The sequence below is a fragment of the Emydura macquarii genome, unplaced genomic scaffold (assembly GCF_026122565.2).
Source record: "Emydura macquarii macquarii isolate MOO-44397 ecotype Brisbane River unplaced genomic scaffold, CSIRO-AGI_Emac_v2 contig_1230, whole genome shotgun sequence".
NCBI lineage: Eukaryota > Metazoa > Chordata > Testudines > Chelidae > Emydura > Emydura macquarii.
In genome coordinates this window covers 12,956,504-12,984,480 of record NW_027131367.1, presented here as the reverse complement: position 1 = coordinate 12,984,480, position 27,977 = coordinate 12,956,504, and the positions used below count along the sequence as shown (strand labels likewise).

The following is a 27,977-nucleotide window of genomic DNA, read 5'->3' as shown; positions in this document are numbered from 1 at the left end:
TACCTGCCCTGTATCCAAAGAGAGGACTGCAGCTTTTCGCTAGGGCTAAGTTCGCACAGAAAAGTCAAACCCTAATATTAAAATACCGCTTTGGACGAAAGCTCTTAGGACTGGGAGCCGACAGTCTAAGCAAGAGGGAAACCGGCACCATCTCGCTCCCCAAGGGGTAGGGTGATGAAAGAGAGAGGAGGAGTTTGGGGAGTGTACAGAGGGGTGGCCCGGGGAATGCAGGAGTTTGCGTAAGTCCTCGTTTTCCCAGCAGGTGGCGCGGCGGTTTCAGCGCACTCACATCCCTCCTCCCCCTTGGGTCAGGCTGCGAGGAAATGACCTAAGAGGAAACCCGCAGGTTTGCAATGGAAAGAATCCGTCTGGCAACCAGTGACCCCAAAGAAGCTGAGAAGTAAGAGCAGCAGCTGGGAGTTTCCGCCTGATCGTGCCAGCGGGGGTGACGGGTCTCGCAGGGTGTTTTCGTGGTGGAGGGGCGAATGCACGAAGGATGCCCATCTTTCATTTGCATTCCATGCTTGAGCTGCTGCCTTTCCTCCTGCTGCTGCTGCTGCTGCTCTTCTTGGTTCTGGGTTTTTTCCTGATCTACCTCGAAAAGCCCGAACCCGAAAGCAAGAACCATTAGGGGTGGAGGAGGTTCTTCTCTGTACAAAGGCACCAAAGATGCCAGCGCTCGAGTCCTGAAAAAACCTCTTTAGGAGAGTGACGAGAAGAACCGGAGCAGGTTGGTGGCCTTTGCAAATCTGTCCATCGCTGAGCTGCTCTGGTTAGTTTCCAAACAAACTTGTGGCTTCTTTGGGTGGAGCAGCAGTTATTTTCCAAGCCGGGATATTTCTCTGCTGACTGTCTCGACTGCTCTCCTTTTAAAGCAAACCAAACACCTAATTCTTTGGTCCCGTTCTAGGCTTTTTCAGTAAATTATTTATTTATTTATTTTTCCTAATCCAGGGACAGATTTTGTAATTTAAGGGTGGCCATAATTTGAGGCAATTTTTCTGGAGTTTTTGAGGCCTAAAATCACTTTTCACTTAACCACCTAACCCGGACAGATTCCCCAAAACAGGTGATAGGACAGGCACTTTCATAATTGTTTTATGCTCAGGATTTACTTTGATGTTTCCCTCCCCCTCCTGCTGACAAACAATGGGAAATACAGTCAGTTAATATATTGGTAGCTGCTTAGGTACCATGGTGAAGGAGTACCCTATTAAAAAGTAAATGGATAGAGAGACAAACCCCCAGAATTGTGTTATAAAGTATATCAACCAAACCACAGCAGTTCCTGGGTATTTAACCCCTCCTTTCAGGGCAGCCTTCAAACCCCCCCACCACACACACACACTCTATAGTAACCTGGTCCAGGGAAGGGGGAAATCTTGACTTCCTGTTCTAAATTGGGTTCTACTTCATGTTCTAAAATGGCTCCCATCATCAAAGTGCCTCACAACTTTATATTTATCCTCAACACCCCTGTGAGGTAGGGCAATGCTATTATTCCCATTGTACAGATGGGGAACTAAGGGACTGTGATTTGCCTGAGGTCACTGTTGGAAAAAGATTTTAAATGAGGTTTGTTTATTTTGCACTAGATAGAAAAGAGATTTATGCAGGTAGTTGGGCAGTTTTTAAGTTTTATTTTTGCAGAGGTTAGACACTTTTTAGCAAGTGGTTAGTGTGAGACTCTGAAGGCATGCTTTTTTGCGTATTTATACAAACATAGACAAAGAAATTATATATGCATAAATTTTTAATATTTAATGCTTATAGGTACATTTAAATTATTTTTATTACTATTGGCTTACTTTTTTTAAAGGTATTTATAATAAAAAACATGCTAACAGAAGATTTTAGCTTATTTTTTTGGGCTGCTTGGTTTTTTTTTAAGGCTATATAACTAGTTAGAACTAGTTGAGGCTATCCCTTTGCTTTTTTTAGGAATGCTTTCTCTGACCCTGATACAAGACAAACACTGTAAGAACAAAAAAGGAGGGGGCAGGCGATCTCTACAAGAAAGCAGAACACTAAAAAGAACTAAAATGGAGTAACTCTGGTCAAGCAGACAATTATTTTCTTTCATCACGCAGGGAGCGTGGAGCAGAGCTGGGAGCTGAACTCTGGCCTCCCAAGTTCTAAGCTAGCGTCCGAACCATTGGGACTATCCTTGCTCTCTTTTGTAGTGGTTTTAGTTGGAATCAGAGATTTGAATATTCAGAGAGCTTTACCCTTCCCTCTCCCCCATTATGCTGCCATGGAAAAGGGAGCCCTGGGTAATTGCCACCTCTTTTTTCCTGCCCACATGTTAGGAGATGGCTCCCAAGATGTGTGGAAGGTATTAATAAGCAGTCACTTGAGTGAGGGGATCTTCAGTCCTGTTGTTCACTCTTACTGTTTGTGTGGAGCCTTTGCTAAGTTCCAGGGTGGGGGAGGCTGAAGAATTGTAGGGGGTAGGCTGGTATGAGACTGACAGGACATAAGTGGAAGCAGTAGAGATGGGGCTCCCACAACAGTGTTATAAAATATGCCAAGGAGCAAGCAGCAAATTGAGCTGCTTGGGACAGTTTCAAATGTACCAAGTCCTGTGCATTATCCTGCTTCTCCACAGTAGCCATGTAATGACTCCTCTGTGGTGGGTGAAGGATCTTCAGGGATGGATGAAACATGTTACTGGTGGGATCACTTGTCGTCCTTTAGGTTGAGTTATTTTTTCCTAGGCTTGTGAGGATCTCTGATCCCAGCAAGAGAAGGTCAGCATTTGGGTGTTGGAGGTAGGCAGGGGCAATTCCTGGTGCTTATCCCCTCCACCACCTTATGGCAGCATTAAAACCTATGTGGGTGCATTGTGCAGAGTGCTGTGCTTCTAGCTGGGACAGTATCCCACATGCTGGAGCTGGTAAGTGGCTTCACTCTGCACTCAGCTGGCAACTCATCCCCATTTGGAGTGGTGAGACCCTCCTTTTCTCCAGAAACCCTGGGCAGGCTCAGATTAACCTGAGTACTTGAAGTTAGTAAGAGTGCAGAGCCTTCTCCAGCCAACCTACTTGATTTCTGAGTGCTCTCCCCACGCATCCTCTGAAACACTCTCACCCCCTTCTTTCTGGAGAATGAGCAGCAACCATGCTCCGGCCCATATGCCAAGAGAGGCAAAGGGATGTCTGTGGTGGAAGATAGAGGGAGAGAGGACCAAGAGAGGAGAAATGTGACTAAAGGTATGTCTATACTGATGGTGGCAAAGTCGCCGCCGCCAGATCGATCTTTCTGGATCGATGGTGCAGTCAGTGTAGCCCTGCTCAATCGATCAGGAAGTCGACTGAGTAAAACCACCCCCTCAAGTAGCGTGGCGCTGCGTTGACGGGAATACAGTGAAGACACCGTGCAGAAGGGAAGCACAGCAGCTGTCGGGAGTTGTGCAAGCTATTTTGCGTAGTTTGCATAACTCCCATTGACTGCTGCTGAATCTCCAGGTAAGTATAGACCAGGGCTAAGTCTTTAGAGACTTTAATAAAAGAAGGGAAGTCTCAAGCTAGGGCCTGAAATGCCTGAGAGGCCAGTGGGGGCGTTTGGAGCTTCCACTGGTAGGCAACCCCTCTTCATATCCACAGTGTGTATCTGTCCTGGCCCCGTGTTCAGTTCCTGCCCATCTGCACTGCCCAATGAACTGGTGTCATGCTGGCTGCTGCCAAGTGCTGAGGTTAATAAGCAGGAGGGGTACTGGGTCCAGGTGGCAGATACTTGAATGCATTCATACTTGTTTTTTTTGTTTTTTTAAGGCAGAGTGGACCATTATGATCATCTAGTCTGATTTTTGTAGGCCAGAGACAGTGCCATAGATGCCATATGTTGTGGCTGAGCTAGATAGAAAAAAGAAAAAAATCAATCTTGATTTAAAGACTTGGGTGTTGCATGCTCTGCTCTCCTTCGTTCTGTGATCTTTGTTGCACTGAGAGTTCCCAATGGGGACTTGTTATTGATGCTGCAGTGTCTTTTGCAACAGAGAAGTGATGGGACTCAGGTGTAGTGAATGCAACAGGGATTCATTGTTTATTATGCTGGGCACTTATGGTTGGTCTTCACTAGCCCTTCTCTCCCCAAACATCCCGCCATTGCTAACCACCATACAGCGCCACCTGCGCTAGCCACAATAGGGCCCTTTGTAAAAATGCCAGTACCGTGTCTATCAGACCATCCACATTTGCACTGAGCAGGGTTAGTTGATGCAGTGTTAAAAAGGCTGGCAACCATGCCCTCTCAAACCTAGGCAACTATTGAGGGAGCTGTACCTGTGTTAACACTAGTGTGATACTTCAGGGGGAAAAGGCTAGGGGAGAACCAGATCCTGTAGCCTCCTAGGTCTCTCGCTTGCAGCTTCAGGAGGTGGGGCTTGTGCCTGCGCAGTGTTGCCACATAGGGTGTGTCAAAATGCCAGCCCAGATTCAGCAATGAGGGCGTGGACTACTGCTTACCCTGCCAATCATTAATGCAGCTCTGCTGGCAGCAGTGGAATGATGTCACATCCTAATTAGGAAAGAAAAGTTTAGTTGAGAATACACACAGATCTCTGTTTAAGTATGTGGTATTAAGACCAAGAGAGAGTTTATCTGGAAGAGAGACCTTGGACATGGAGGAAGAGATTGTAACCTGTGTGTATTTCCCTAACTTCAGATAGGAGAATGTTTGTTAATTAAATGTTGCTGTAAAACCATGAGGGACCTCCCAACTCCTTATAAATGCATCAAGGAAAGTAACCTATATCTAAACTCAAGTCTCTAGGCAGACAACATATTCACTAAAGGAGAGTGTTCTGCTATCCGGCCGCTAGTCAGGCACAGCTGAGACAGAGCGAGGAGGTCTCTACCAGGTTTGAAAATAGGAAACTTGCAATGACTGGGTCTGATTCTGTGCCATGCTTCAGGTGCAGCTGAGGGGGCTTTACACCACCTTTGCACCCTCCAGATTCTGGGTTGCTCCAGGAACCAAAATGGCCCCTGTGACCCATCTGTGCCTAGGATAGCCACCTGAAAATGCCAAGGTCAGGGCAGGCTGTAAAAGGAAAGCAGATTGTTCCAGCACTGGTGGGTGGCACTGAAGTCAGACTTCCCAACCAGCCACAAACAGTGCTTCTGTTTCCCCATACTGGTTATCAAGAAGCCAAAATAAAAATATACACAGCCCCCTTTACTGCATTTCAGTCTCTGGCTCCGAATCAGCTACTAGGTCCAGTTATTTAAACTCTATGCTCTTTACCAAAAAGGTTTCTCCTGAACCCAAAGGGTCAGCCACAGTAACGGATCAATAGAATTTTAGATCTTACCCAAAATACCACGCTGCCAGCCAATCCTTTAGTAACTAATACTAAAGGTTTATTATAAAAAGAAAGAAAGAAACTATAAGAGAAATGTTAAAGGATTAAAGCAATCAGATACATACAATTGATTTGAAAGTCCATATATATCAGGTTTCTAGTAGAATTGTGGAGGTTGCAGGCTTGTATAGTCCCTCAGATATACAGCCAGTACCTGGATGGGTCTCAGTCCTTTGTTTCACAGCTTCAGTTCAGTTCAGTTGTAAATAAGTTGATCCAGAGATAGGTGAAGACAAAGACTGAAAGACAAAATGGATCTTGGGCAGCTGCCTTTTATGTCCTTTGGTCTTTGCCATGCAACTTAATTTCCTTAGTGGCCCATTAAGCAGGCTAGTGCTGCAGCCATCCTATCTGGGGTGTCGCCCAGACACAGCACAATTTGAAATACAGATATATCAAACATATCCATAACTTCCATTACATATATAACATATGAACATAAACATCATCATCTTACTTAGCACATTGTAGCCTTTCTAACAGTATCTGACATGGCATATCTCACATGAATTATTGATTTTGACATGTTGATGTTAAACAACATAATAAATGCCGCCCCCCCCCCCCCCCCCAATCCAGCCAGCGTGACAGCCCCTGTGTAAGTTAGAGCATTGAGGGGTTGCTGTAACTTACAGCAGCCTGTCCCAGGCTGCTTTTGGGCTGCAGGCCTATACCCTCTTACTTCTGGCACACCCTCTCTTATACGAGGATCCTGCCCAGAGTGGGGGTGAGGGCCCAGCTGGGTGTTCGGCTTGACCTACATAAGCAATATGTGCAACCCTCTAGTTTTATAGGTCAGACTGCTCCAAGCTAGGTAACATGCTGTGCGGCACATTAGAAAAGATTGTCTCTTCGACATCTCACAGGAGATAAGGAAGGAAAGAGTGGGTGGCAGCTGCAGGTGTGGAGAAGGGTGTGGTATTTCCCCAGGAGCAGTGCCAAAGGAAGTCTTGAGGGTATTGTATGGTCACAGCAACTTAGATATGTGCCTTGTCCCACTAGAAGACAGTGGCTTTCATCTCGCTAATTCTGGATAGCTGCTTTCTGGGCTGTTTGCACCATGACTGTGAGTAATGGGTGTGGAATTCTGATGAGCTGGCAAAACACATTGAGTGCTCCACTTGGACATTTGCCCTCCCAATGTGTGTGAGACAGGCCACTGCAGCCCTGCAACGAACGTTTGGTGTCGCACAGACCAGGGGCTGGTCTCACATTAGGTAAGGCTGGATGTGTATGTGAAATGATGATTCCCACAAAATAACTAAGCAGAGGAAATCCCAGGAGTTTCTAGGATCGTTTCGCACTGGGGAGAATAATGCGAGATCCAGTGGAGACTAGAAACTTAATAATATTGTTGGCTGTAGAATTTGCTCCCTATCTCTGTTTGCCACTCTGGTGCAGCTACTCTTGAAGTCACCGTGTGAAAGCAGCTCTGCTATTAACTGACAGTGCAGGGGGAAACGGACTGGATGGTCATTTGTATATTTTGAATCTTCCCTGTGTCTTTGAGCAAAATCAGCTGGATTGTGGGTTCAAAGCTACATGCGAGCTAATAAATCAGAAGCCCCATGCCATGCTCTTGTCTGTATTTCCCTTTGACAGGCTCAGGCTGTTACTCCCTTTAAAAGAAGGTGTTTTTGTTGCCCCTGGGTGGGCTGTTTGTTTTTGCAGATCAACAGTTTTAAAAAGTTTTTATATCAGAAAATATATGGGCTACCAAAGAGAGCCCGCTGACCCGAGACCCCCTGTTAAAGTGTGGCAGAGGGCAGGGATTATAAAGAAAGAATAGTGATGATTTCCCAGGGTTGGGGGTTGGAGTTTGGAAAAAATCTTACAACCCCAAAATAACGGAGTGCTCTTTACACTAGTGAATTGGTTAAACAGTACAATGCTCCCGTGTTTCCCCAAATGGCAAAACAAACACCTACACTTATCCTTGTCCATCCCATTTCCTAACTAAGAAGTGTTTGATCTCTTCCCTAAGGTGTGCCACCAACAGCCACTTCTCTAACTCACGCTGTTGGAGCAGGCCAGACATGGGAGACACAGGCAAAGAAGAGTATAAGATACAGTCGTTCGACACCGAGACACAGCAGTTACTGAAAACAGCTCTCAAAGGTCAGCAGACATCTGTCTTTCCAACTTCCATGCCCAGGTTGGCTGGCAGATCATGCCTGGACAATCAGATGCCATTTTGTCTTGTTAACATTGATGTCTCAGAATAGGAGGGCAATGTCAGAAATGCCATTAGTGTGCTGCTTGGCCCCTGAGGCCGTTTCCCCTTGATGGATGAACTAGTGCTAGAACACAGAATTGCTACTCCCTCCCTCCTGCCACCTCCTCCCTGTGATTTAAGGCAGCAGTTATCTGAGTTCAATTCCAGGTTCGGGAAGGGAGTGTTCTCTAGTGGTTATAACCTTTCTGCTCCTGTGCCCTCAGACTGCCTCTGTTCCTATCCACACCCCTTCCCCCATCCATTTTCCCCTAATCCCAGATTTTGCTCTCCTGCCTTGCTACTATCCCCCCATTCCTCTACTCCTGCCCTGTCCCCCCATCTGCCATCTGTCTCCCTCTCCCCCTTGCTTGTAGTCACGCCTAGCTACTTCCCCACCCCCTCAGCTCGTAATCAACATCCCCCAATCCCAGATTTTTTATTCCCACCCCTCCTCTTGCACCATTCCCTTTGCCCCTATTCAACCCCACTACCTTGGCTTCTGCCCCCTCCCCCTCTGTGTCTATATATTCTCCCATCCTCCTTCCCTGCCCTATGTCAACCTCTCACCCTCTGGGAACTTCTCCCCTTCTGCTTCTCCCCACCCTTTGCTCCTGCAATCTCTCTTCTCCGCACCCCATTCCTCACGGCTTGGCATTGCAGTCAGGGTGCTTCCTCCTTCTCCTGCACCCACCAGCAGGGGGGGCATTGAGAGCACAAGGGAGAGTGTCTCCCTCACTCACAGTTCCTGTGCCTGGTGCCTCAGTGGCCTCTGACAACCAGGAGAAGCAAGTGCAAGGAGAGTCCTGAACAGTCCCTGCAGATTGAAGCTGAAGCATGCGCAGTGCAGCCAGAATCATCACAGAATGTCTCTGCCAGTCTCTAACGACCATAGAATCCTAAAACTGTATGGCTGGAAGGGACCTCGAGAGGTCATCTAGCCCTGTCTCCTGCGCTCAGGCAGGATCAAATAACCCTAGACCATCCCCAACAGGTGTTTGTCCAACCTGTTCTTAAAAACCTCCAATTATGTGGCTTCCACAAGCACCCTTCAAAGCCTATTTCAGTACTTAACTATCCTTATAGTTAGAAAGTTATTCCTAATATCTAACCTAAATCTTTGCTGCAGATTAAGCCCATTACGTCTTGTCCTATCTTCACTGGATGTGGAGAACAGTTGATCACCATTCTCTTTGTAACAGCCCTTCACATATTTGAAGACTGTTAGCAGGTCCTCCATTAATCTTCTTTGCTCAAGCTCAGTTTTTTTTAAAACTTTCCTCAGAGGTCAGGTTTTCTAAACCTGCTACCATTTTTGTGGCTCTCCTCTAGACTCTTTCCAATTTGTTCACATCTTTTTTAAAATGTGGCACCCAGGACTGGACACAGCACTTCAGCTGAGGCTGCACCAGTGCCAAGTAGAGCGGGACAATTGCTTCCTGTGTCTTATATATGATACTTGTGTTAATACCACCCTGAATACTAGCCTTTTTTACAGCTGCATCACATTGTTGACTCATATTCAACCTGTGTTGCCCTATAACCCCCAGATCCTTTTCTGCAGTATTATTGCCCAGCCAGTTATTTCCCGTTTTATAGTTGTTCATTCAATTTTTTCCTTCCTAAGTGTAGAATTTCACCCTTATCTTTACTGAATTTTATCTTGTTGATTTCAGACCAAGTCTCTAATTTTTCCCCCCTCTGGAAGTTTGGTCTCCTAGGGAAAAGCCCAGGTAGGAGGGTTTGGGAATGGAGGCTTAATAGGGAAAAGCCAGCCCTACTTCTCAGCTATAGCATCTGTATTCAAAGCATAATGAAACTTTGCCCATTCAGCTCCAATTTAAACTAGCCCCTGACTCTCATTCTTTTACTCTTTCCCCTCCCCTTTGTGATGAAGGTCTCTCTGCCAAGAAAGGCTAAGCACCCTCTGAAGATGCCATCCCTGACGCAGCCTGTAGGGATGCTACAAGGGCTGAGTTAGCTGCCTCCAGTCCCTGCCAGCCTGGGTGTGAGCCTGAGTTCTTGCAGCATGGTAGCACATTGAACCATTACTACATACCCCCTCGTGCACCTTAGTTACTTTCCTGGTGTTCTGAAGCACGAGCAGGGAGAATGAAGTGGGGAATCTGTGCGGTGCTGGGAAGCAAGTGTGCAGTGCTGATAGTATCGCCTCTTCCCCTGCAGAGCCCAGCAGCGTGGACCTGGAGAAAGTGGCCAATATAATTGCGGACCAGTCTCTCAAAGACTGTATGTTCAGTAAGGAGGCTGGGCGCATCTGCTACACCATCATCCAGGTGAGAGAATGTCAGTATGCTGACAGTAAATCCTTACTGATTCACACAGCCTGCCCTCCCGAATCACAGCTAGTGCTTGTGGGCATCCCAGCCTCTCCACTGGGCCTGCCTCAGCCCGACAGCATTTACAAAGCACTTTGCTAGCACTACTGAGCTTTCTAATACCGTTCTCTAGAGGAGTATCATCCCCTTTTCAAAGAAAGGAAATTCAGGCACATGGAAGGAAAGACTTGCAAATGGTCGTGGGACTACAACCCAGCACCTCCTTTCTCCCAGTCCTGTGCTCTGACCACCAGACCAGCTCCTCTCTGTCTTTCTGTAAATGTTTTAACGGAAGCCACCAATATTTCCACCACTTGCCCAATCTGCCAGAGATATGCAGAAATCCAGACCTGCTCCCATGTGTGTGAGAGCAGCCTCTCAGGCTGAACTGCAAGAAGGTCCCTAGTCTTGGGGCAGTGGCCTTCATGGCAGACGAACTTACCCAGCATATTGAAATGGTTTCTTCCCAAAAGATCAGTAGTGAGGCTGGCCTGTGGAATTCTGCATGTTGGGAGGAGATTCTCTAGCTCCAGAGAAGCAATGAGCTAGAGGAGGAGAGGGAAGGGATGAGCAGACCATGACAGCTGCCTCAACTGTGTGTGCAATTAGATTCCCAGCTATCATCTTTTTCTATGTGCAATAATGGGAGTCTGATGATGAGTGACATGTAAAGACCTTAGTAATGTGGGTACCCACATCCTCCCCACCCCCCTTGGGTTTCATCTCTTTCCTCGCTCTTCTGGGGTCATAGGCAGAGAGCAAGCAGGTGGGACAGAGCATTTTCCGGCGGAGTCTGCTCAACCGACTGCAGCAGGAGTATAAGGACCGGGAAGAGTTGCGAACCCGCTCGCCCCAGGCATGGATCTGTTACGTCACCTTCATCTGTAACATATTTGACTACCTGAGGGTAAGGTGCCTAAGCAGAGAATATCCTTATCTGGTGCCTTGTGGGTCTGAACCAAACCCCTCCAGAGTTAGAGGCAGGAGTTTGGAACCTGGAGCGAACTCTGAATTTTGTGGCTAAACTCAAAAGTCTTGTTCTGAACACACTCATTGTGTGGGCTGGATCTCTGCATTCAAACATTACAGTTCAGGCCCCTCACTAATAGTTATGTTGCCCTCTGCATATTGGATGCCATTGCTTGCTGTTCCCCTTACCAATAAAGTAGGGAATGAGGGAAGAATCGTTGATATGTAGAGCTGAGCAAATAATTCTTAGCAAACAAACCTTGAACAAATGTAGCATCCCTCACAGTTCCTGGAACAGGTGCACATGCCTTTTTGCTTGGCACAACCTTTTGGAATTCTTTGCTCTGACTTATCTTTGATGTACTAAATTCAAGTCCCATTACTTAGTTGCGATTGGTGGGTAAGTTGCATGGTATTATGTCCTGTTCCCTGATTGGACGAGTGCTAAAGCCCTCCCAGCACACACAGCGAAATTGGCTTTTATGAGCTTTGTGCTCGTAGAATTCATGGGCTCAGATGCTGAAGGTGAAAGGCTGTGAACATAACTGAAAGGGGGGGAGGGAGAGAAGAGAGGAAAAACATGGTTGTAGCTAATTTGTTTTAAAATGTAACCAAATATTCCTGGGAAATGTATATTTTTGCATCACTTCCCCATCCCTATTAGTACCTTTGCCCCATGCAAATATCCTGGTTCCTCTGCTGAGGAGTCATGAGTGTCTGTCTATACTGTCTCTCAGGCAAATCCCTGTCAACAATGAGCTCTGAGCCAGTTACACAAGACCAGTTTCCAGGGGAGCAGGTCCCCTCCTATTGGAGAGCAATGAGGGAACAATTATTTAAAAATAAAACTCTGCCTCCTTTACCCATGAGCTGATATGTGCATCCTGCCCATTAACAGGTGAACAACATGCCCATGATGGCGCTAGTGAACCCAGTTTATGAATGCCTCTTCCGACTGGCACAACCCGATAGCCTGAGGAAGGAGGAGGAGGTGAGTGCTGGTGAGATGCTAATCTGCAAGCAGAGATTGTTGTACAGCCAAGTGACTGTCAAAAATACTGTCCTGCAAGGGCTGCTGGGAAAGGTTTGAACTGATGTCTGGAACAAAGGGGAGGCACAGAGCTGAACAGAAGTTATTTTTCCCTAGTACCTATTATAAGTGGAGTGGGGACAGGGAATAAGAGAGGCTTGTAAAGTGGGACTCTCCCTGCAGCCCCAGAATGGAGGTGCTGGGGCTTCCATAGTTAAAGTTACAGCCACAGTTCCATTCTCCCCCCATCCCATACATTTTAGTTCAAGCTCCAGATTTGATTGTGGTTGATGTAGCTGTGCATCTGATCAGAACATGTGAATGCCAAAGGCACTGAACAAAGGAGTTGTTATAAAGTTCACAGGCCATTGGACATGTATTTTGCATTAGCTTTGCTATTGTGCTTGGCATCCTAGCGCAGGTGCTGCTGTTCCTTGTTAATTTATGTGAGAGCAACCAGCATATGGTCAAAAGAATCCAAATCACCCTGGAAACAGAGCATGGTTCAGACAGTTCTGTCTATTCTGTTCAGGTGCTTATACTGCACCCATTTATGGAAATGCTGTGGAAATGCTGATCCAGCTTTTTCCACCTGCTGGGAGCCTCAACAATGAGTCAGTGCAATTCTAATGGTGTGCAATTGCTGCCAGCATGTTTCTTCAGCAATTTCGTGTGTGAAGCTGTGTCAGGGTTGCCAACCGTCAGTAAAAAAAAAGTACAATTTTAAGTCAGTAAATCCATAAAGAAATGAAAATGTCCGTAAAATTGGGTAGAAATAAAACTTATTGTGTTTTGACATTGATTGTCGTCATTCAGAATCACTTGTATCAAAAAACTACTGATCATGACTTTTATCAATTTTCTGTTTTCTATTACTGCACACGCCCAAAGAAGGTGATTGATCAATTAACTGCAGCTAAAACAATTGCGTAATTCCAAATTCCTGTGTACAGAATATCACAAGTGAGTACACACTTTTGTGACATTATTGTATTGTTTATGGTATTTTTAGTGATGTCAGTAAAAAGTTTGTGTCAGTAAAAAAAAAAAAAAATTAATTTCAGATCTTCATGTCACTAAAAACTAAAATGCAAGGTTGGCAACCCTGCCGGGGAGACACCCTTCCTCCTCAGCTCTCACATCCAGGTTCCTAGTCACTACCAGAGACTGATGGCACCAGAGAGTTTAAGGAAAGTAGAATCTTCACCTACTAGAAATACAGGCCAATGGGATGGGGAGAACCAGCCTGGATTAATTTAGAAGGGAAAGGGCAGGATCTCTGTTTAGAAACAGAATAGGCCCCCACTCCATCTTAAGGTGGCTTTTTCCTTTTCCTCTTTTAAGGTGGACTGCCTGGTGCTGCAGTTGCACCGCATTGGTGAGCAGCTAGAGAAGATGAACTCCCAGCCAATGGATGAGCTCTTCTCCCTCCTTCGAGATGGTTTTCTCTTGCAGGAGGGGCTCAGCTCTCTCTCTCAGCTTCTATTGCTGGAGATCATAGAGTTCCGGGCTGCCGACTGGAAGATGACAGATGCAGCTCAAAAATACTATTACAGTGAAGTCACAGATTAACCCTTCCACAGCCAGAGCTGGCTCACCCAGAAGCTCAAATAGTTTCACCCTGGCACTTTCACCAGCAAACTTCACACAAACAAACAAGCTTCAGATACATTTGTTAACATTTTTTCTAGTGGGTTTTGTAAATAGGATTTATACTATTTACTCCTAATATACCCTTTGTATTGTGTCTGTGCTGGATTCCAATGGGGGACAGTTTGATTTGGGGGCAAGGGCAGTTTTAACCTAAACAGAGCTTCCACTGTTTTTCTATGGCTCTATGTTAATTAATGCCTCTCAAACTGTTGATGAACGGTACTCACAGCGTCCAGTTCAAAGCAGCATTTTACAATAGCAGTCAGGAAAGCACAGCCAATGGTTATACTGAGATCAGCTCTTACGTGCCAACTCCATCAGCTACCAACAGAGCTGAGATGAGTGGAAAGAAAAGCTTTCCCAGCTTGTTTGGAAAACTGCCCTCTTTGCTGACTTACTGCCACATGCACTCCCTGCTCATAACACACAAACCAAGCTGTAACCAGTCCTCCAAGATCAGTCTCATTCTGCTCCCTGTTACATCACTAGGAGCATGATTGGGTCCTTTACATGAACCACAATTATTTATCCCAACCCTGCCCTCTGGCAGGCTGGGTGCTATGGACAGCAGCCGTAACACCTGCTCCTGGAGGAAGGAGAAGCTACAAGCACATGTCATAGCAGCAATTTCCTGGAGCACACACAGCTAGAAACTGTTTTTATAAGTTTTATACGGTAATTGCTATGGAATTTCCCTCCAAAAAAATTAATGAACTTTAATATTGTACATTGCTGATGACAAAAGAGGCAGGCAAAGGGGAAATAAGGCTATTGAGGCTTTTTCTAATAAAAGTTTTCCACTAATGATATTTTCTCTCTCCACAGAGCTCTTGCTTTGTAACATTTCTAGGGAGGTGGGCAACTATCAAGGTTGCTACAACCAGGGCATAAAGATCTTGTCTGTGAGCTTGTCATGTGTTAATTTTCCTCTGGTGCAGGGGGGCAGAGTTGCTTATGAGTACAGGGCAGCTGAAGAGAGTACGGAAGTAGATTTTTAAATCAAAACAGAGGCCAAGGTTTGTGGTATTGAATTCTTCCCTATTCTCCTCCTCCTCCTCAAATAAATCATCAGTTTCCTTTGCAGTGAGCAGAAGTGCTCTGTGCTTTCTAGCAAAGCACAACAGGTACAGAAGTGCTAACAGGACAAGAGAAGGATTTCACCTCTGTCTAGCAGCAGGAAGAGGGAAAGCAGCTTGTAGAGAATTACCCTTCCTGTGGTTGACTAACTGGAAGGCTGAGAAATATCACTGCTCTACTCGAATGATGAGCATCAGTACAAAATCCTAAGGCAGACAGATAATATAATGTGGTTAGAATCCAACTGAGAGGATAATAGGGTTCCATTTTTATTTTCTCAACATCCAGATCACATTTGCTCAGTCAAACAATGATTCTGCTAACAGACAGTACTGCCACACTCTAAAATTCAAACTGGGCTCTTTTCTGCCTCGGGTATTGGTACTCATAAAGAGCCTTCACAATGCAGAATAGATTCCAGCTTGTTCTCCCTTGGCTTGGATACTAACAAGAGCAAAAACGCGTTTATCATGTGAGTAGACTGACAAAGACATCCACCCACCCAGAAGCAGTTAACTGGAGCAAAGAGGATATTTTATACACTGTTGCTCAGAAAAACATTTAAAGAAATGAAGCTTTTGTGGGTGCATTTCTCATCTTGATTTTTCTCTGCTTAAGGATCCAGCCTAGAAGCAGCTAACAGAAGCTGGCAGACAACCTCCTCTCTACAGCTTCTCTGCAGAAAGAGTGAGGCTTCTTCACAGGTCTGGGCCCCACAGGAATAGGGGTGTGAGGAAATGTTCTTGCTGTCTTAAAGCAAGGTCTCTTGCTCTCGGAGTCCCCTACCACCAGCGATAATGGGCATAGGCCCGGTTAGCCTCGGCCATCTTGTGCATGTCATGCTTTTTCTTGATCACGGGGCCCTCGTTGTTGAAGGCCTGCAGTAGTTCCTCGGATAGTTTTTCATGCATGAATATCCGATAATGCTTATGTTCCCTGCACTCAGTAATTAACCACTTCATGGCGAGGAAGCGTTTCCTATTGTCCTTCAGCGGGGTTGGGACCTAGGGGACATTCAAGCAGTAGCACAGTTAAGAAGCCATACCCCACAATAGGACCACATGCTGAAATACCATTTTTCAATTGTTTAACACATTCGGCAGGGGATGAACTGCTCAGCTGCTTCAACAGGTGGTTCTACATAGAGGCAGCATGGTCTAGTAGATACGACAGACTGGGACTCTAGAGACCTGTGTGTGTGTGTGTTTCTTGGTTCTGCACCTGATCTGTTGTGTAACCTTGGACATGTCACTTCACACCTCACTGTACTTGTTTCCCCTCCCACACTTTATCCATTCAGATTGCAAGCAATTTGGGGCAAGAACTCTCTCTAATGATGGGTAAGTACAGCACTCAGCACAATGGGGCTCTGATCTTGACTAGGGTCTCTAGGTATTGTTATAATACAGATAATAAAATGGTTCTACTTCCAAGAGAGATGGAAGCAAGTAGGGGGTGGGGAGGGAAGAAGAGGACACTGGTAGTTTTGCCTCTGTCCAATTCTTTCTAGCCTGGGCTGGCCTTCAAGTGCCCTTTCCTGTTTACCTGGTAGGTTTTGCCTCCTTTCTTGATGTTGCAGATCCCAATGATGGGCTGGCAGTTTTTCAGTGCCTGATGGAAGATGATGTAGGGGTTGCACTCAATGCTCTCCTTCTCCTCCTCAGAGGCTTGATAGTATTTCTCAATCTGCTTCCTCTTAATGGCTTCTAGGGTCTAAATACGAACACAAGGAAACATGTTCATGCGCCTCAGTGTAAAGTTGCCTTTCCTACAGGATTTAGTCCACTCCAGAATGAAATTAGAATCAGGACAATTTTAGATGCACCCTTCATCATCTGAGAAATCTAGGCCATGGAGTATTCCACCTTGCTGCACCTTCAGTAGGCCAGTGCGGGAGGGGGTTTCTTGAGCAACTACAGCTTTTACTAAATCCTCTCTCACCTCTTTACCCCAGATTTCCATACTCAGACATTCCCCTGCTGGAATCCAGTACTCACTAGTTTTCTCTCATATAGCCTACTGGTGGGGATGTAATGTAGCAGCAATCACCGACAAATGCGGGGGTAGCAGAGAGGAGATAAAGCAATACGACCTCCACCCCCATCTTACAAGCTCCTGTCAGATTTTCCCGAGATGCACTTTCATCTCCCCAGGGTATCAGTTACACCAGTTTACATATCATGTTGTTATGTAGCATCCACCAATTTTCTGGTCAACTTATACCCAGCCAACATATACGGACCATGCAATACACACTGCCCTTTACAGCACCACTGGCTGAAACACAGGACAAGCACCCTAAATCAGGAGTCCTGAAGCCCATTAATTTGGGGCAGTTCTGTACTGAAATGCAATTAGAAGGCTTCTAGACTTTAGCTCCACACCAACTAATACTCAAAAGGAGGGGGCTTGGTTCAGTGAACAGAGTCGGGGATACCCTGAGAGGTAGGAGACCTAGTTCCGACTCCTTGCTTTGCCTCAGTTGTCTTGCCTGATTTTGGGAAAAAGTCACTTGACTTCTCTGTGTCACAGCTACCACCTGTAAAATATGGATAATGATACCACCCCTTTTTTGTGAAGAGATCAGAAATCCTCAGATAAAGAGTGCTAAGTATTAATATTATAGACAGGAAATACTGCCTCTTATTAAGGTTGCCCAACAGTTCCCAAAAAACCTGTTTTCAGTTGCTTATAACTGCCAAATTTCAACTGTTTGTGCTGAAATTTTCCATGCTGGATATCTGCCCCAGCAAGAATTTTTTGGGCAAAATGTTATCCAGAACAGTTCAGCTGTTTCTGAGAATGAGTCTAGGGGGAAAAACATTTTGTCCACGTTAAAAAAATTCTTGCAACCTTTTCTTTAACCTCTAATGCCCCCTTACTTTGGAACAGGGACTTCAAATTTGGCAGATGGGTGGCCTTTTTGCCAGGGATGTGCTTTTTTGTCATCCCTGTGAAAATTCACCCAAGTGTGGCCCATTTATAAACCACTGAAAAAAACTGCAGTTTGCACATGGTCAGTACACTTGCTAGACCTTAGCAGTTAAATTTCATCTGCACTAAGCATGCTCTTAGCCCAGGACTGAAGAAGACTTTCCCTGCAATTGCAACTGTGCACTACTGCGGTCTATGCCAGGGCTGGGCACCAGAACTGAAAGCAGGAAGCCTGTCTCTCCTGTACTCTCAATGACCCTCCTGTTTGGCCCAGGCAGACTGGAGAAGAAAGCTGCCCAATTTGACTACAGAGGGGACAAGTGCTGCACAGGCAACTTTACTTGTGGCATTTCGTAACTTCTGAGTGCTTCCCTTTGCAAGTTTAATAAGGTTATTTTAATGCAGTTTTTTTATGTGGTATCTTTAAAACACGAGAGTCCAGTCCTCACCTTTGTCATGATAGATCTGGCCAGCACTTTGTTTCCTTCCTTCATCATCATGTTGATGAATTTACTGCAAGCACAAAACCAAACATGATCCAATTGGAACTTTGTTTCCCTCACCAGAGGTCCCTAATTGTGTGGTTCCTGTGATTAAACCCTATCCCTGCTAGATTTTGGGTGGCTGTGCTCATCTTTAATCACTATTATTCAAAGGAACTTCCTCACGAGAAGAGATTAACTCAAACAGAGATTACACAGAGTAACAGAAAGGCAATGTGCAGCCTGGCAGATACAGGCTGATGTGGGTTGGCCACTGCAATGGTTTTTCTTCTCAGTAGTAGTAGGCTCAGAAGCAGAGCACTCAATTACTTCCATCCGTTACAGTTTCATAATAAGAGCTATTTATTCAAATGTAAATAACAAATGCCTATCCAGGTAGAGAAAAGTCACTAACAAATCTCTGCATCCAACTCATCAGCTACCCTCTTTCTAGAGAGGGGAAGAGAGAATTCTGTGGACAAGATCCTGTTAGGTGCTGACCTCCAGCCAGCAACCAGGGTTGTGGCAACTCAGCATGTCTGATCAATAAACCCAATCTTGCTCCCATTGAGATCAATGGCAAAGCTCCCAATGACTTCAGGGGGAGCAGGATCAACTGCCCAGAGTCCTTGGGACACAACTGGTGTTGTAACAGAGGAGACTGTGCTTTCTGACCTGACTGTAGGGTCACTGAACACAGAGCTGGTGACATTAGAAGGGGTAGCTTTTATGGGTTGGAGGGCTTTGAGCTCCTTTTGGGTTTTCTCCTCCTCAGACAGCTCCTCCAGGGGTTTGCGGTACACCTCCTTGTTCACTTCTGGGTCGAGGTAAATGGGTCCGTACCGGCTCCATCTCACCTGGGTCAGCCTGCAAAGAGTAAGATGGATGAAGATGCAAATTGGCATCACTGTATTAATACAGCATTCCTCAGTCTGGCTCATCGAGTCCATTTCCAATGTTATGGAACAAGTCTCAGAAGACACAGGGAAGTAGACTGATACTGGGGATATTCAGACTTCCAGTTTTATTAGCAAGATTTGTATTCCAGTAGGGCTCGGGCTCCGAGCAGGATCAGGGCCCATTGTGCTGGGTGCTGTACAAACACACTGTAATTGAGTCCATTCCTGAAAGAGATTGCAATGTAAACAGGGTCTAAAAATTCCCACCCCCACGGCAAATAATGAACTTCTGGTCACCCATAAACTTCTGAATGTTAAAATAAATTATTAATAAAAACACAACAAGAATATAGTGCCTCGACAGGGAGAGATGCATACTGCTCTCTTCCAAACACTCACCTGACCAACTCCCAGCTAGCAATGGTGCCTTCTCCCCCATTAGGATGTATAGAAGGCTCCTGAGGGGCTGCCAACCCCTTTCTGTGCAGGCACCAGGGATGCTAATCCCACAAATCCTAAAATCTGAGAAGAATTAAGGCCCTGATACTGTGAGGTTCCAAATGCCATCACCTCTCTCTGGCTTCAATACAAATAAATCTTGGTTAGAGTAATAAGTGATTTTAATACTCTTGACAGATGGGGATGAGGAGAGCATTTCTTATAAACAACTCATCTGTAAAAGCAAACATATAGATGTACTTTGTTTAGGGGTCCTGAATAGAGTGATGATTCCCTTTAGTTACTGTTAACAGGGAACTTTGGGGTTTTTTTTAGGGGGACAGATATCTCCGGATCCTACCACCAAAGACTTTCCAAATAATGTAACATGAATAATGTATCCATGATGCAATCCACTGAATACTAAATGCAAAAGTGTTCAATTCTAGGAGCAATCTAAAATTCTGGTCTCAATCCTTTCAACTTCAATGGAAATGGGATCAGACTCATTATTTAAAGTAGGATACATTTGTGAACATTATAATAGTAATTAAAAGTACATACAAGAATGGCAGTAGCAAAAAATACAACTGAAGTTCAAGGAAGACATTTAACAGAGGTGGCAGCCCTGAATACAAATCAGAGTCTCCAGCTCAGGAATATTGCTTTGATCACAACTGTACTGCAGTTGTCTGCCAGTTTGTTATTCATAGAACTCCACAAGAGGGCAGGCACAGTGCTTTACAGACAAATACAGATACAAGGCACCTACTCCTCAGGACAAAAGATACCAATTACCTTTTGAAATCAAAGGTCTCAATCCTGCAACTGGATCAGCATGGGTGCAAGTTTCCACCTGTGTCAAACCAGTTGCAAGATGGGGGACTAAAGTCAGGCCAAAAACACAGTGAAAGGACAGACCACAGGTATGATAAGGGGAATGCTATCCACAAGAGGGGGTGGGAAATAAACCTGTTTTTGGGAGCACCATTTTTCATATGTGAAACAAATATCCAGGACTTCCTGGTTGTCATTGTGCTACCCTGACCGCTCAGAACTTCATAGTCACAGTAGGGCTAGAGCTCAGATCCTCCTGCTCCAAAAACACAGGCCCCTGCCACATAAACGAATGGTGAATCTTTTTTTTAAAAAAGCTGTTAGCAATATAAGGACAATGATACATCTGAGCAGTTCTTATGCCTGCCACCATCTTTCACGGGTGGAATAGCAACGGAAAGGCTTTATAAGGAGAAGCGAGTTCCAAGAAGGCATCTGAACGAGGAGAGGGGCGATTGTTCCAGGCATGAGAGGCAGCACCGCAGAAGGGCAGCCTGAGAGCAGAGTGAACACTGAGAGCATCACTCCACGGGCAAGCCGGGCAAAGCCAGGGTAGTATCCAGGAGCGAGATTTCAAGCGTTTTCTTGACACGCTCAGCAAAATCCTCCCTGGATGCTCTCAAAATGCTTTAAAACGAATCCCTGAGTGAGAAGGGGCCACTCAAGAAACCAAAGCCCTCGGTGGCACGGACACTGCCGCGGGGCAGTCACTGGAAAGACACCACCCCCACCCCCACACCGGGTCCCTGCAGGGCGCGAGGCTGGCCGGCCGGACACACAAGCGGCCCGGAGCAAGGCCGAGGCGGGGAGAGCGCGACCGTCCTCTCCCGCAGTCCCTCGGAGACTGAGAGCAGGGACCAGCTGGGGGCGGGAGCTCTCCTCCAGCCGTGGGTGACCCGACCCGACCCAAGCGCCGCCAGCCGCTCCGTGCCGCCAGCCGCGCAGCCCTCACCCAGCCAGGCGGGCGGGACTCCTCCTTACCTGGGGAGCCAGGCCCGCACGGGCACGGCCAGCCGACGGCCCAGCGCCCCAAGCCGCCCCGCCACGGGAGCAGCCATCTTTGCATCCGGGCTCCGCAGGCAGGAGGCCCCTGAGGCTGCCCCGGCCGTTGCCTGGCTGGCTGACTGCCTGCCTGCCTGTCTCGTGCCCGCCTGGTGGCCGTTGACACAGGTGGCCGGCGCGCGCCGTCTCGCGCTCCTGCTGTAGCAGGAGTCGCAGGCTGTTGTTTTGTCCCCTCTCACTCGCAACCCCGCATTCCCCAGCCGAGTGTATTGCACTAGACTGGAGTGACCTGTGGGCCTGATTCTCCCCTCACAGCAGTTCCATTCCAATGTAACTCTATTGACCTGGGTGGAGTGACTCCTGATTTACACCAGCGTGCGAACGGAATCAGGCGATGTGGCTCTGTTTTTCCCCCTTAACAGCTTTCAAATACTGGCATCAGATCTAAGGCATGGGTAGGTATTGTCACTGCAGCCATCACCATGGGCCCGGCCTGCACCCTGCGCTGTGGAGACAGACCCTGGAGCAGTCACTCAGGGTATCTGAGTCAGCACCAGCTCTGCCCGCTCAGGACCAAAGGGAAACATTTTAAAAAATACTGACATGAATTAGGATCTTAAGTCTCATTTTCAGAAATGATTTAGGAACCTTTAAAATGTTTTTTTACGTTACCCCAAGTGCCAGTAGTGCCGTGCTTTTAAAATTAATGTCCTCCCCTCAGTAACTCACTTAATAAAGTGCCAGATTGCATGCATCACCACAGCTTAATAGGTGCATGCTAATGTATCAAATGCCGTAAAGTATCATATTCATTTCACTGTACTCCCTAATTTTGTTAATCAAATTCCTTCTAGGTGTGCCATCCTCCTTGTCTACACATTTCAATACACATTTTTTTCTGTTTTTAATCTGTCAGTTTATCCTCAGATATTATTGCCAGTTAAGGACTTTCTGTAACTTTCCCACATGAGATCTATTTGTTTTATATAGTGTCCATTTACAGTATGTATAACCCTGATTATCCAGCTGAAAGGAATTTTCAGTGTGATACAATAAATGCAAGGGGGAGCATTAGCTCATTTTGGATGATGGGAAGGTTGGTATAATTGAGGTTCAGATAATGAAGGTTTCACTTTAATAAACTAGTACACAAAGGAAATAATTCCTCTTTTAATCTATCTCAATACTTACATGGCTCCCATCATGACAGCATTTGAGTGCCTCTCTGATAGCAGACATAATTTTGCATATTTCTTGTATAATCATCATATTTTCATATTCACATTAGGATTCCCAACAATCCTGCAATGAGCTGTGTAATGGCAAACTCCTATACCTTTTCAGTGCCCATTGATTCCAGATGGGCCCTAAGCAGGTGTTTGCTTACAGTCAGCAAATTTTCAAGATCCAGCCATGATTCTCCAAACCCTAATTCACCGGAGTAGTTTCTACTCATTGGTATAGTCCATTTATTTCTCCTTCACAGCCCTCTAATCTTGTTCCTGATCTCAGTTAAGTCACTGGGAATTTTTTAGTCCTTTCTGATGTCTTGGGAGGATGAAATGTAAGCCTATCTTATGATCACTGCTTACATTACTGTCATCATACCAGGCCAGTTTAAATGTCAAGTCCAAAATGTGCATTTTCCATTTGCATGGAGTTTCCATCTATTGGATTTTTGAGCCACCATTGGGCAGCAGGTCAGGTCCTGGTCCTGCAACTGGAGCTATATGCATGCAGGGTCCGCCCACGCAGATCTAGCTGCCAGAAAGGGCCCTCAGTTTGCTAGTTAAGGGTAACAAATTACATAAAACCAAGCCACATAAGAGGCTCAGGCTCTGGGCTCCATTTCAGACATAGCCGAGTACTGTCCCTTTCTGCTAGTGTGGTGGATAACAGAACCTAGGAGAAACTAGATCCTGGAGCCTGAATTCTGGGGCCAGCTCCCCAGGGCCAACGCTCTGCCACCTGCTCTGGGGCTAGCTCCCAGCAAGGGGGCATGCACACAGGCATGGCACGGGCAGAACCTCCACCACTTGCACTGTGCCAGGGCCTGTTGGAGAGGGAACCTCGGGCTCACTCCTGTGAATAAAGCAGGACAATCCTGGCTCAGCCTGGCACGCTCTGCGCACACACGCAGGGACACGGGATGTCTTCTGAGCCCCAAGGCCAGTGGGGCAAGGAGTTGGAGGGTGGGGGAGACTTTATTAGCCCCACTTGTGCGTGTGTGGGAGCCCATGGTCGGTGGGGGGGCGGAATAACCCCAGCCTGCTGCGGGAAGCTCATGACTCCCACTCTGAACAGAGCCTAACGCCAGAGGGGGCAACAGGGGATCCAGTCCGCGCCACCACAGCGGCACTGCCGCCCCTCCCCCCGCCGGGCCCGGCCGCCCCGCGCCCCTCCCCCCGCCGGGCCCGGCTCTCGCGCGGCTGGGAGGGGGGGCGGAGTTACGGCCGGCGGCAACATGGCGGAGGCGGAAGGGGAGAGTCTGGAGTCCTGGCTGAGTGAGTGACCCCTCCCCCGTCCCGTCCCCGCCCGCGGCCCCCAGCCCCTGTCCCCTCAGCAACCCCCGAGTGCCCTCCGTGCCTGTGCCCGCCGCGCCCCTGTCCCCTCATCCACGTCCCCTCTTTACCCCATCTGTGCCCACCCCGCCCCCCGGCTGCCCCCCTTCGCCTCAGCGCTACCCCGCCATCCCTACCCCACCCCTGCTCCCAGCCCCCCACTCTCTGCTCGGGCCGCCCCCTCCCTCTCCCAGGCCCCCTGCACGCCCGGCCTGTCTTCTCCGCCCAGCTCGCGCGGAAGACGCTCCAGCGGCGGCAGCAGCAGCAGCATGCCGGGCGATGGGGGGCTGTGTGTGCCGGGTGTAGACGGGACAGACTGCCGGGCGATGGGGGGCTATGTGTGCCGGGTGTAGACAGGGCAGCCTGCCGGGCGATGGCGGGCTGTGTGTGCCGGGTGTAGACAGGGCAGCCTGCCGGGCGATGTGGGGCTGTGTGTGCCGGTGTAGACGGGGGCAGCCTGCCGGGCGATGGGGGGCTGTGTGTGCCGGGTGTAGACGGGGGCAGCCTGCCGGGCGATGGCGGGCTATGTGTGCCGGGTGTAGACGGGACAGGCTGCCGGGCGATGGGGGGCTGTGTGTGCCGGGTGTAGACGGGGGCAGCCTGCCGGGCGATGGCGGGCTATGTGTGCCGGGTGTAGACGGGACAGGCTGCCAGGCGATGTGGGGCTGTGTGTGCCGGGTGTAGACGGGGGCAGCCTGCCGGGCGATGGGGGGCTGTGTGTGCCGGGTGTAGACGGGGGCAGCCTGCCGGGCGATGGCGGGCTATGTGTGCCGGGTGTAGACGGGACAGGCTGCCGGGCGATGTGGGGCTGTGTGTGCCGGGTGTAGACGGGGGCAGCCTGCCGGGCGATGGGGGGCTGTGTGTGCCGGGTGTAGACGGGGGCAGCCTGCTGGGCGATGGGGGGCTGTGTGTGCCGGGTGTAGACGGGGGCAGCCTGCCGGGCGATGGCGGGCTGTGTGTGCCGGGTGTAGACGGGACAGGCTGCCGGGCGATGTGGGGCTGTGTGTGCCGGGTGTAGACGGGACAGACTGCCGGGCGATGTGGGGCTGTGTGTGCTGGGTGTAGACGGGACAGACTGCCGGGCGATGTGGGGCTGTGTGTGCCGGGTGTAGACGGGGGCAGCCTGCCGGGCGATGCCGGCGGGCTGTGTGTGCTGGGTGTAGACGGGACAGGCTGCTGGTCTCTGTCAGAGGGACGTGATCCTCGAGGCAGTTCTTAGCCCGCCAGCTGTTCGATAAACACTGTACCAAGGGTCTGCCGGAATAGGGCTCTCTAGTGTGTGCGTTTCCCCCTCCCCCTGTGTCTATTTGTTACCACGGCCCATTTCGGAGCGCCTGGCTGGCTGTGAACAGCCCCATGCTGTCTCTGCTACCCTTTGCCCCTCCCGGCCCCCACCTAGAATCGAGCAGTTTTTCCTCACTGCTTTTAAATCGAAAATCTCTGACCATTCCGGATTGTTTGACCTGTCTTGCACCTGTCCTCTCTTCTCCCCTTGCCAGCCCGCCATCTCACTCACTTGCCCCATTCATTTTCTGCTTCTTCTTTCTCTCTGCCTGGCTTTCTTCCCCATTCTCTGTCTGCTTCCCAGCCACTCACCCCCTGTCCCTTTCCTGTCACTCCTCCGCTCAACTGGGTGGTCCATCTCTGTTGCTGAAGGGGGTTGCATGCTTAAAGGGTAATACCAAGGGGGAAGTTACTCTGTAGCCCGGCTGTCTGCCAGAGCTGGGGGTGGGGGAAGGAGGGGTTGTTATGTGTTCACACTGTGGGAGAATGATTCTCCTCTCAGAAATATCACCACCAATAACTTGTGCAACTGCGTGTTCAGTGTGTTCATCTTGACTATATGCCCAAAATTTGTTAGTTTTTAAGGTGCCACAGGATTCTCGCTGTTTTGTACGGTACTAGGTGGTTGCACACTGTAGCTTTTGTAGGCCAAGCTCCTTGCACTCTTCCATTCCCTTCCACAGGTTTCCTGTGTGCTGCCTTCCCATCCCTCTCTATTTCAGGGACTCTCTGCAACCCTGTCTTGCTAGGGGCTCTGTGTGTGCCCGCATTCCTCTATTCTTCCCATGCCAGAGATCCCCATGCTCCCTCTTTCCTCTCCATGGGAGGGGTTCTGTATGTTCACCTCTACTGATCTTCTGCATACCATTATTATTTCTGTCTGGGAGGTAAGTCATTCAGGGTGTCAACATATTAAACTTTATTAGGAGGATGGGCAGAAATGAGATGGGGGGAGATAGTTTTGCTGGAAGGTGTTAATTGCTGTCATCAACTGGTTCTTGGATGTATAAACAATCACAGAAGTGGTTGAAGCAGCTGGGTCTATTGACAAGATGCAAGGGGCTCCATGTGCCTCCCATTTCCTCCTCCTAGTTTTCCAATTTTTGCCTGAAACGATAGGATTCTGTCCATTGAGGCCTAGAACATTTGCTGAAAATTTGGAATAGATCAGATCAAAGTTATTGCATTAGATAAATGGCAGAGAAATACCACCAAGTTGAATACAAGATTTCACTGCCATTACAGAGAAACAGAAATGCCATCAAGTTGAACGTAAGATCTCGCTTCGCTTGGCCAATTACAATGTGCTCTTTGTCTTACTCCACACCTATAGGAATTCCACCATTATATCAGTCATACATTATACATGTTGTAGTAGCCATATTGATCCCAAGATATTAGAGAGACAACATGTGTAAGATTATATCTTTTATTGGACCAACTTCTGTTGGTGAAAGACACAAGCTTTTGAGCTACACAGCTCTTCTTCAGGTCTGAATGATTCAAAAGCTTGTCTCTATCACCAACAGAAGTTGTTCCAATAAATGATATCTCATCCACCTTGTCTCTCTGATGTGTTATACAGTCATGATACATGGGCGGGGGTAACCCCTGCCTTATTCATAGCTGTTATTTCACAGCAGGAGTTACAGGCTTCAGATGAAATAAATAGATTTTGTCTTTTAAAAAGACGTTAAAACAGCAACTGTTACAGGCTTCAATATTTGGAATCATATCTTTAAGGGCGAGTTACTCTCTATTCACAGAATCCTGGAAGTTTTAGACAGAAAAAGTCATCTCCCAGCCAGTGCTGAATATTTCCCAATTGTGTTATTCTGTCCAATCCGACTGTCTTTTTCTCCTGTGTTTGTACAGTGCCTAGCACAATAGGGTCCTGGTCCATGACTGGTGCTCTTAGGTGCAACTGCAATACAAATAAATAATAATAATAGTAATAATTCGTTTTTAAATGTTCCATGAAATGGGGCTTCCACTATTTCCCTTAAAGAGAACACTCCACAAGCTATTAGATCTTACTGCCTAGATTTTTCCCTTTCTTGATATCATACCACTACTTTATTTATTTATGTTACAATGGGGCCTAAAGGCCCTGCCAGGAGCCAGGACTGTACAAATGAAGAACAGAACACAGTCCCTATCCTAAAAAGTTTATCACTCCTAGTTATACCTCCATATATTAGCTTAAATAATTCTCACTGTGGTGTTTACATTATTCAGATAGGTGTAGAATGTTATCATCTATCTCTGTAGTTATGTCAATTGTTTTTAGCTTTTAGTCTTTCCTTGTAAATCATTTCTTCCTCCTGCTGATCATTTTGGTTGATCCTGTTAGTTCCTCAGTTTGTCAATATCTTTCTGGCAATGTATTAATTGTAGCCAATGACACACACTCAGAACCACCCAGGCTTTCTCTCCTCAGGGAGAACAGATTCAATGAATACAGCTCATGTTTGAAAATATATCTAATATGAATGAAATTTTAGGTTGAGCAGCAGGAAGAGCTTCCCAACAATTTTGAATTTTAAGACATTTAAAGTTGAGGGACTGGATGTCCTATGCCTCAGTCACAACCAAATAGGACAGATCACTAACTTCTAAGAACCTGATTGGAGGGGTGGGGGATGACGCATTTTTCATGGGACATAAGTGGGCTTGAAAGGATTAGATTTTTATCGGTGAATGTTGATTTCACCTCATATGCACAAACTGACAATATTTCTATGGATAATAATTGACATTTACAGAGAAGCAAAGGAAGAAAAACACTGCTTGAAAGCTTAATAGTGTTTGATTTAAGGATATTTACTTTGTATATTTTGACGTGATGTTGAAAATGTTAATTTTAACAGTGATAAAGCTTTAACTTTTTGAATTTCA

The 27,977-nt window shown here is 47.2% G+C and overlaps 3 protein-coding genes across 4 annotated transcripts in view; 2 read left to right on the top strand and 1 right to left on the bottom strand.

Moving 5' to 3' along the window:
- Nucleotides 1-189: 189 nt before the first annotated feature.
- On the top strand, nucleotides 190-14,471 carry MIF4GD (MIF4G domain containing). 2 transcript variants are annotated; one of them, XM_067547537.1, is made up of 6 exons: nucleotides 190-400; nucleotides 7,350-7,483; nucleotides 9,762-9,871; nucleotides 10,665-10,820; nucleotides 11,781-11,873; nucleotides 13,257-14,471. In XM_067547537.1, the coding sequence occupies exons 1-6, from the start codon at nucleotides 354-356 to the stop codon at nucleotides 13,482-13,484; spliced, it is 768 nt and encodes a 255-aa protein (XP_067403638.1). In that variant the 5' UTR covers nucleotides 190-353; the 3' UTR covers nucleotides 13,485-14,471. The 2 variants fall into 2 exon arrangements, with proteins under 2 accessions (XP_067403638.1, XP_067403639.1); XM_067547538.1 differs by having other exon boundaries at nucleotides 191-730.
- Nucleotides 14,472-14,898: 427 nt separating this feature from the next.
- On the bottom strand, nucleotides 14,899-21,360 carry MRPS7 (mitochondrial ribosomal protein S7). Its single transcript, XM_067547539.1, has 5 exons — nucleotides 21,214-21,360; nucleotides 18,734-18,925; nucleotides 18,026-18,089; nucleotides 16,188-16,355; nucleotides 14,899-15,646 (listed from the first exon to the last, which is right to left on the bottom strand). The coding sequence occupies exons 1-5, from the start codon at nucleotides 21,288-21,290 to the stop codon at nucleotides 15,425-15,427; spliced, it is 723 nt and encodes a 240-aa protein (XP_067403640.1). The 5' UTR covers nucleotides 21,291-21,360; the 3' UTR covers nucleotides 14,899-15,424.
- Nucleotides 21,361-23,695: 2,335 nt separating this feature from the next.
- The window catches only part of GGA3 (golgi associated, gamma adaptin ear containing, ARF binding protein 3), a 28,422-nt gene continuing 24,140 nt past the window's right edge, over nucleotides 23,696-27,977 (top strand). Inside the window, exon 1 of the mRNA XM_067547530.1 lies at nucleotides 23,696-23,738. Within this exon, the coding sequence (XP_067403631.1) occupies nucleotides 23,699-23,738 (40 nt within the window). The 5' untranslated portion in view covers nucleotides 23,696-23,698. The remainder of the gene's footprint in view (nucleotides 23,739-27,977) is intronic.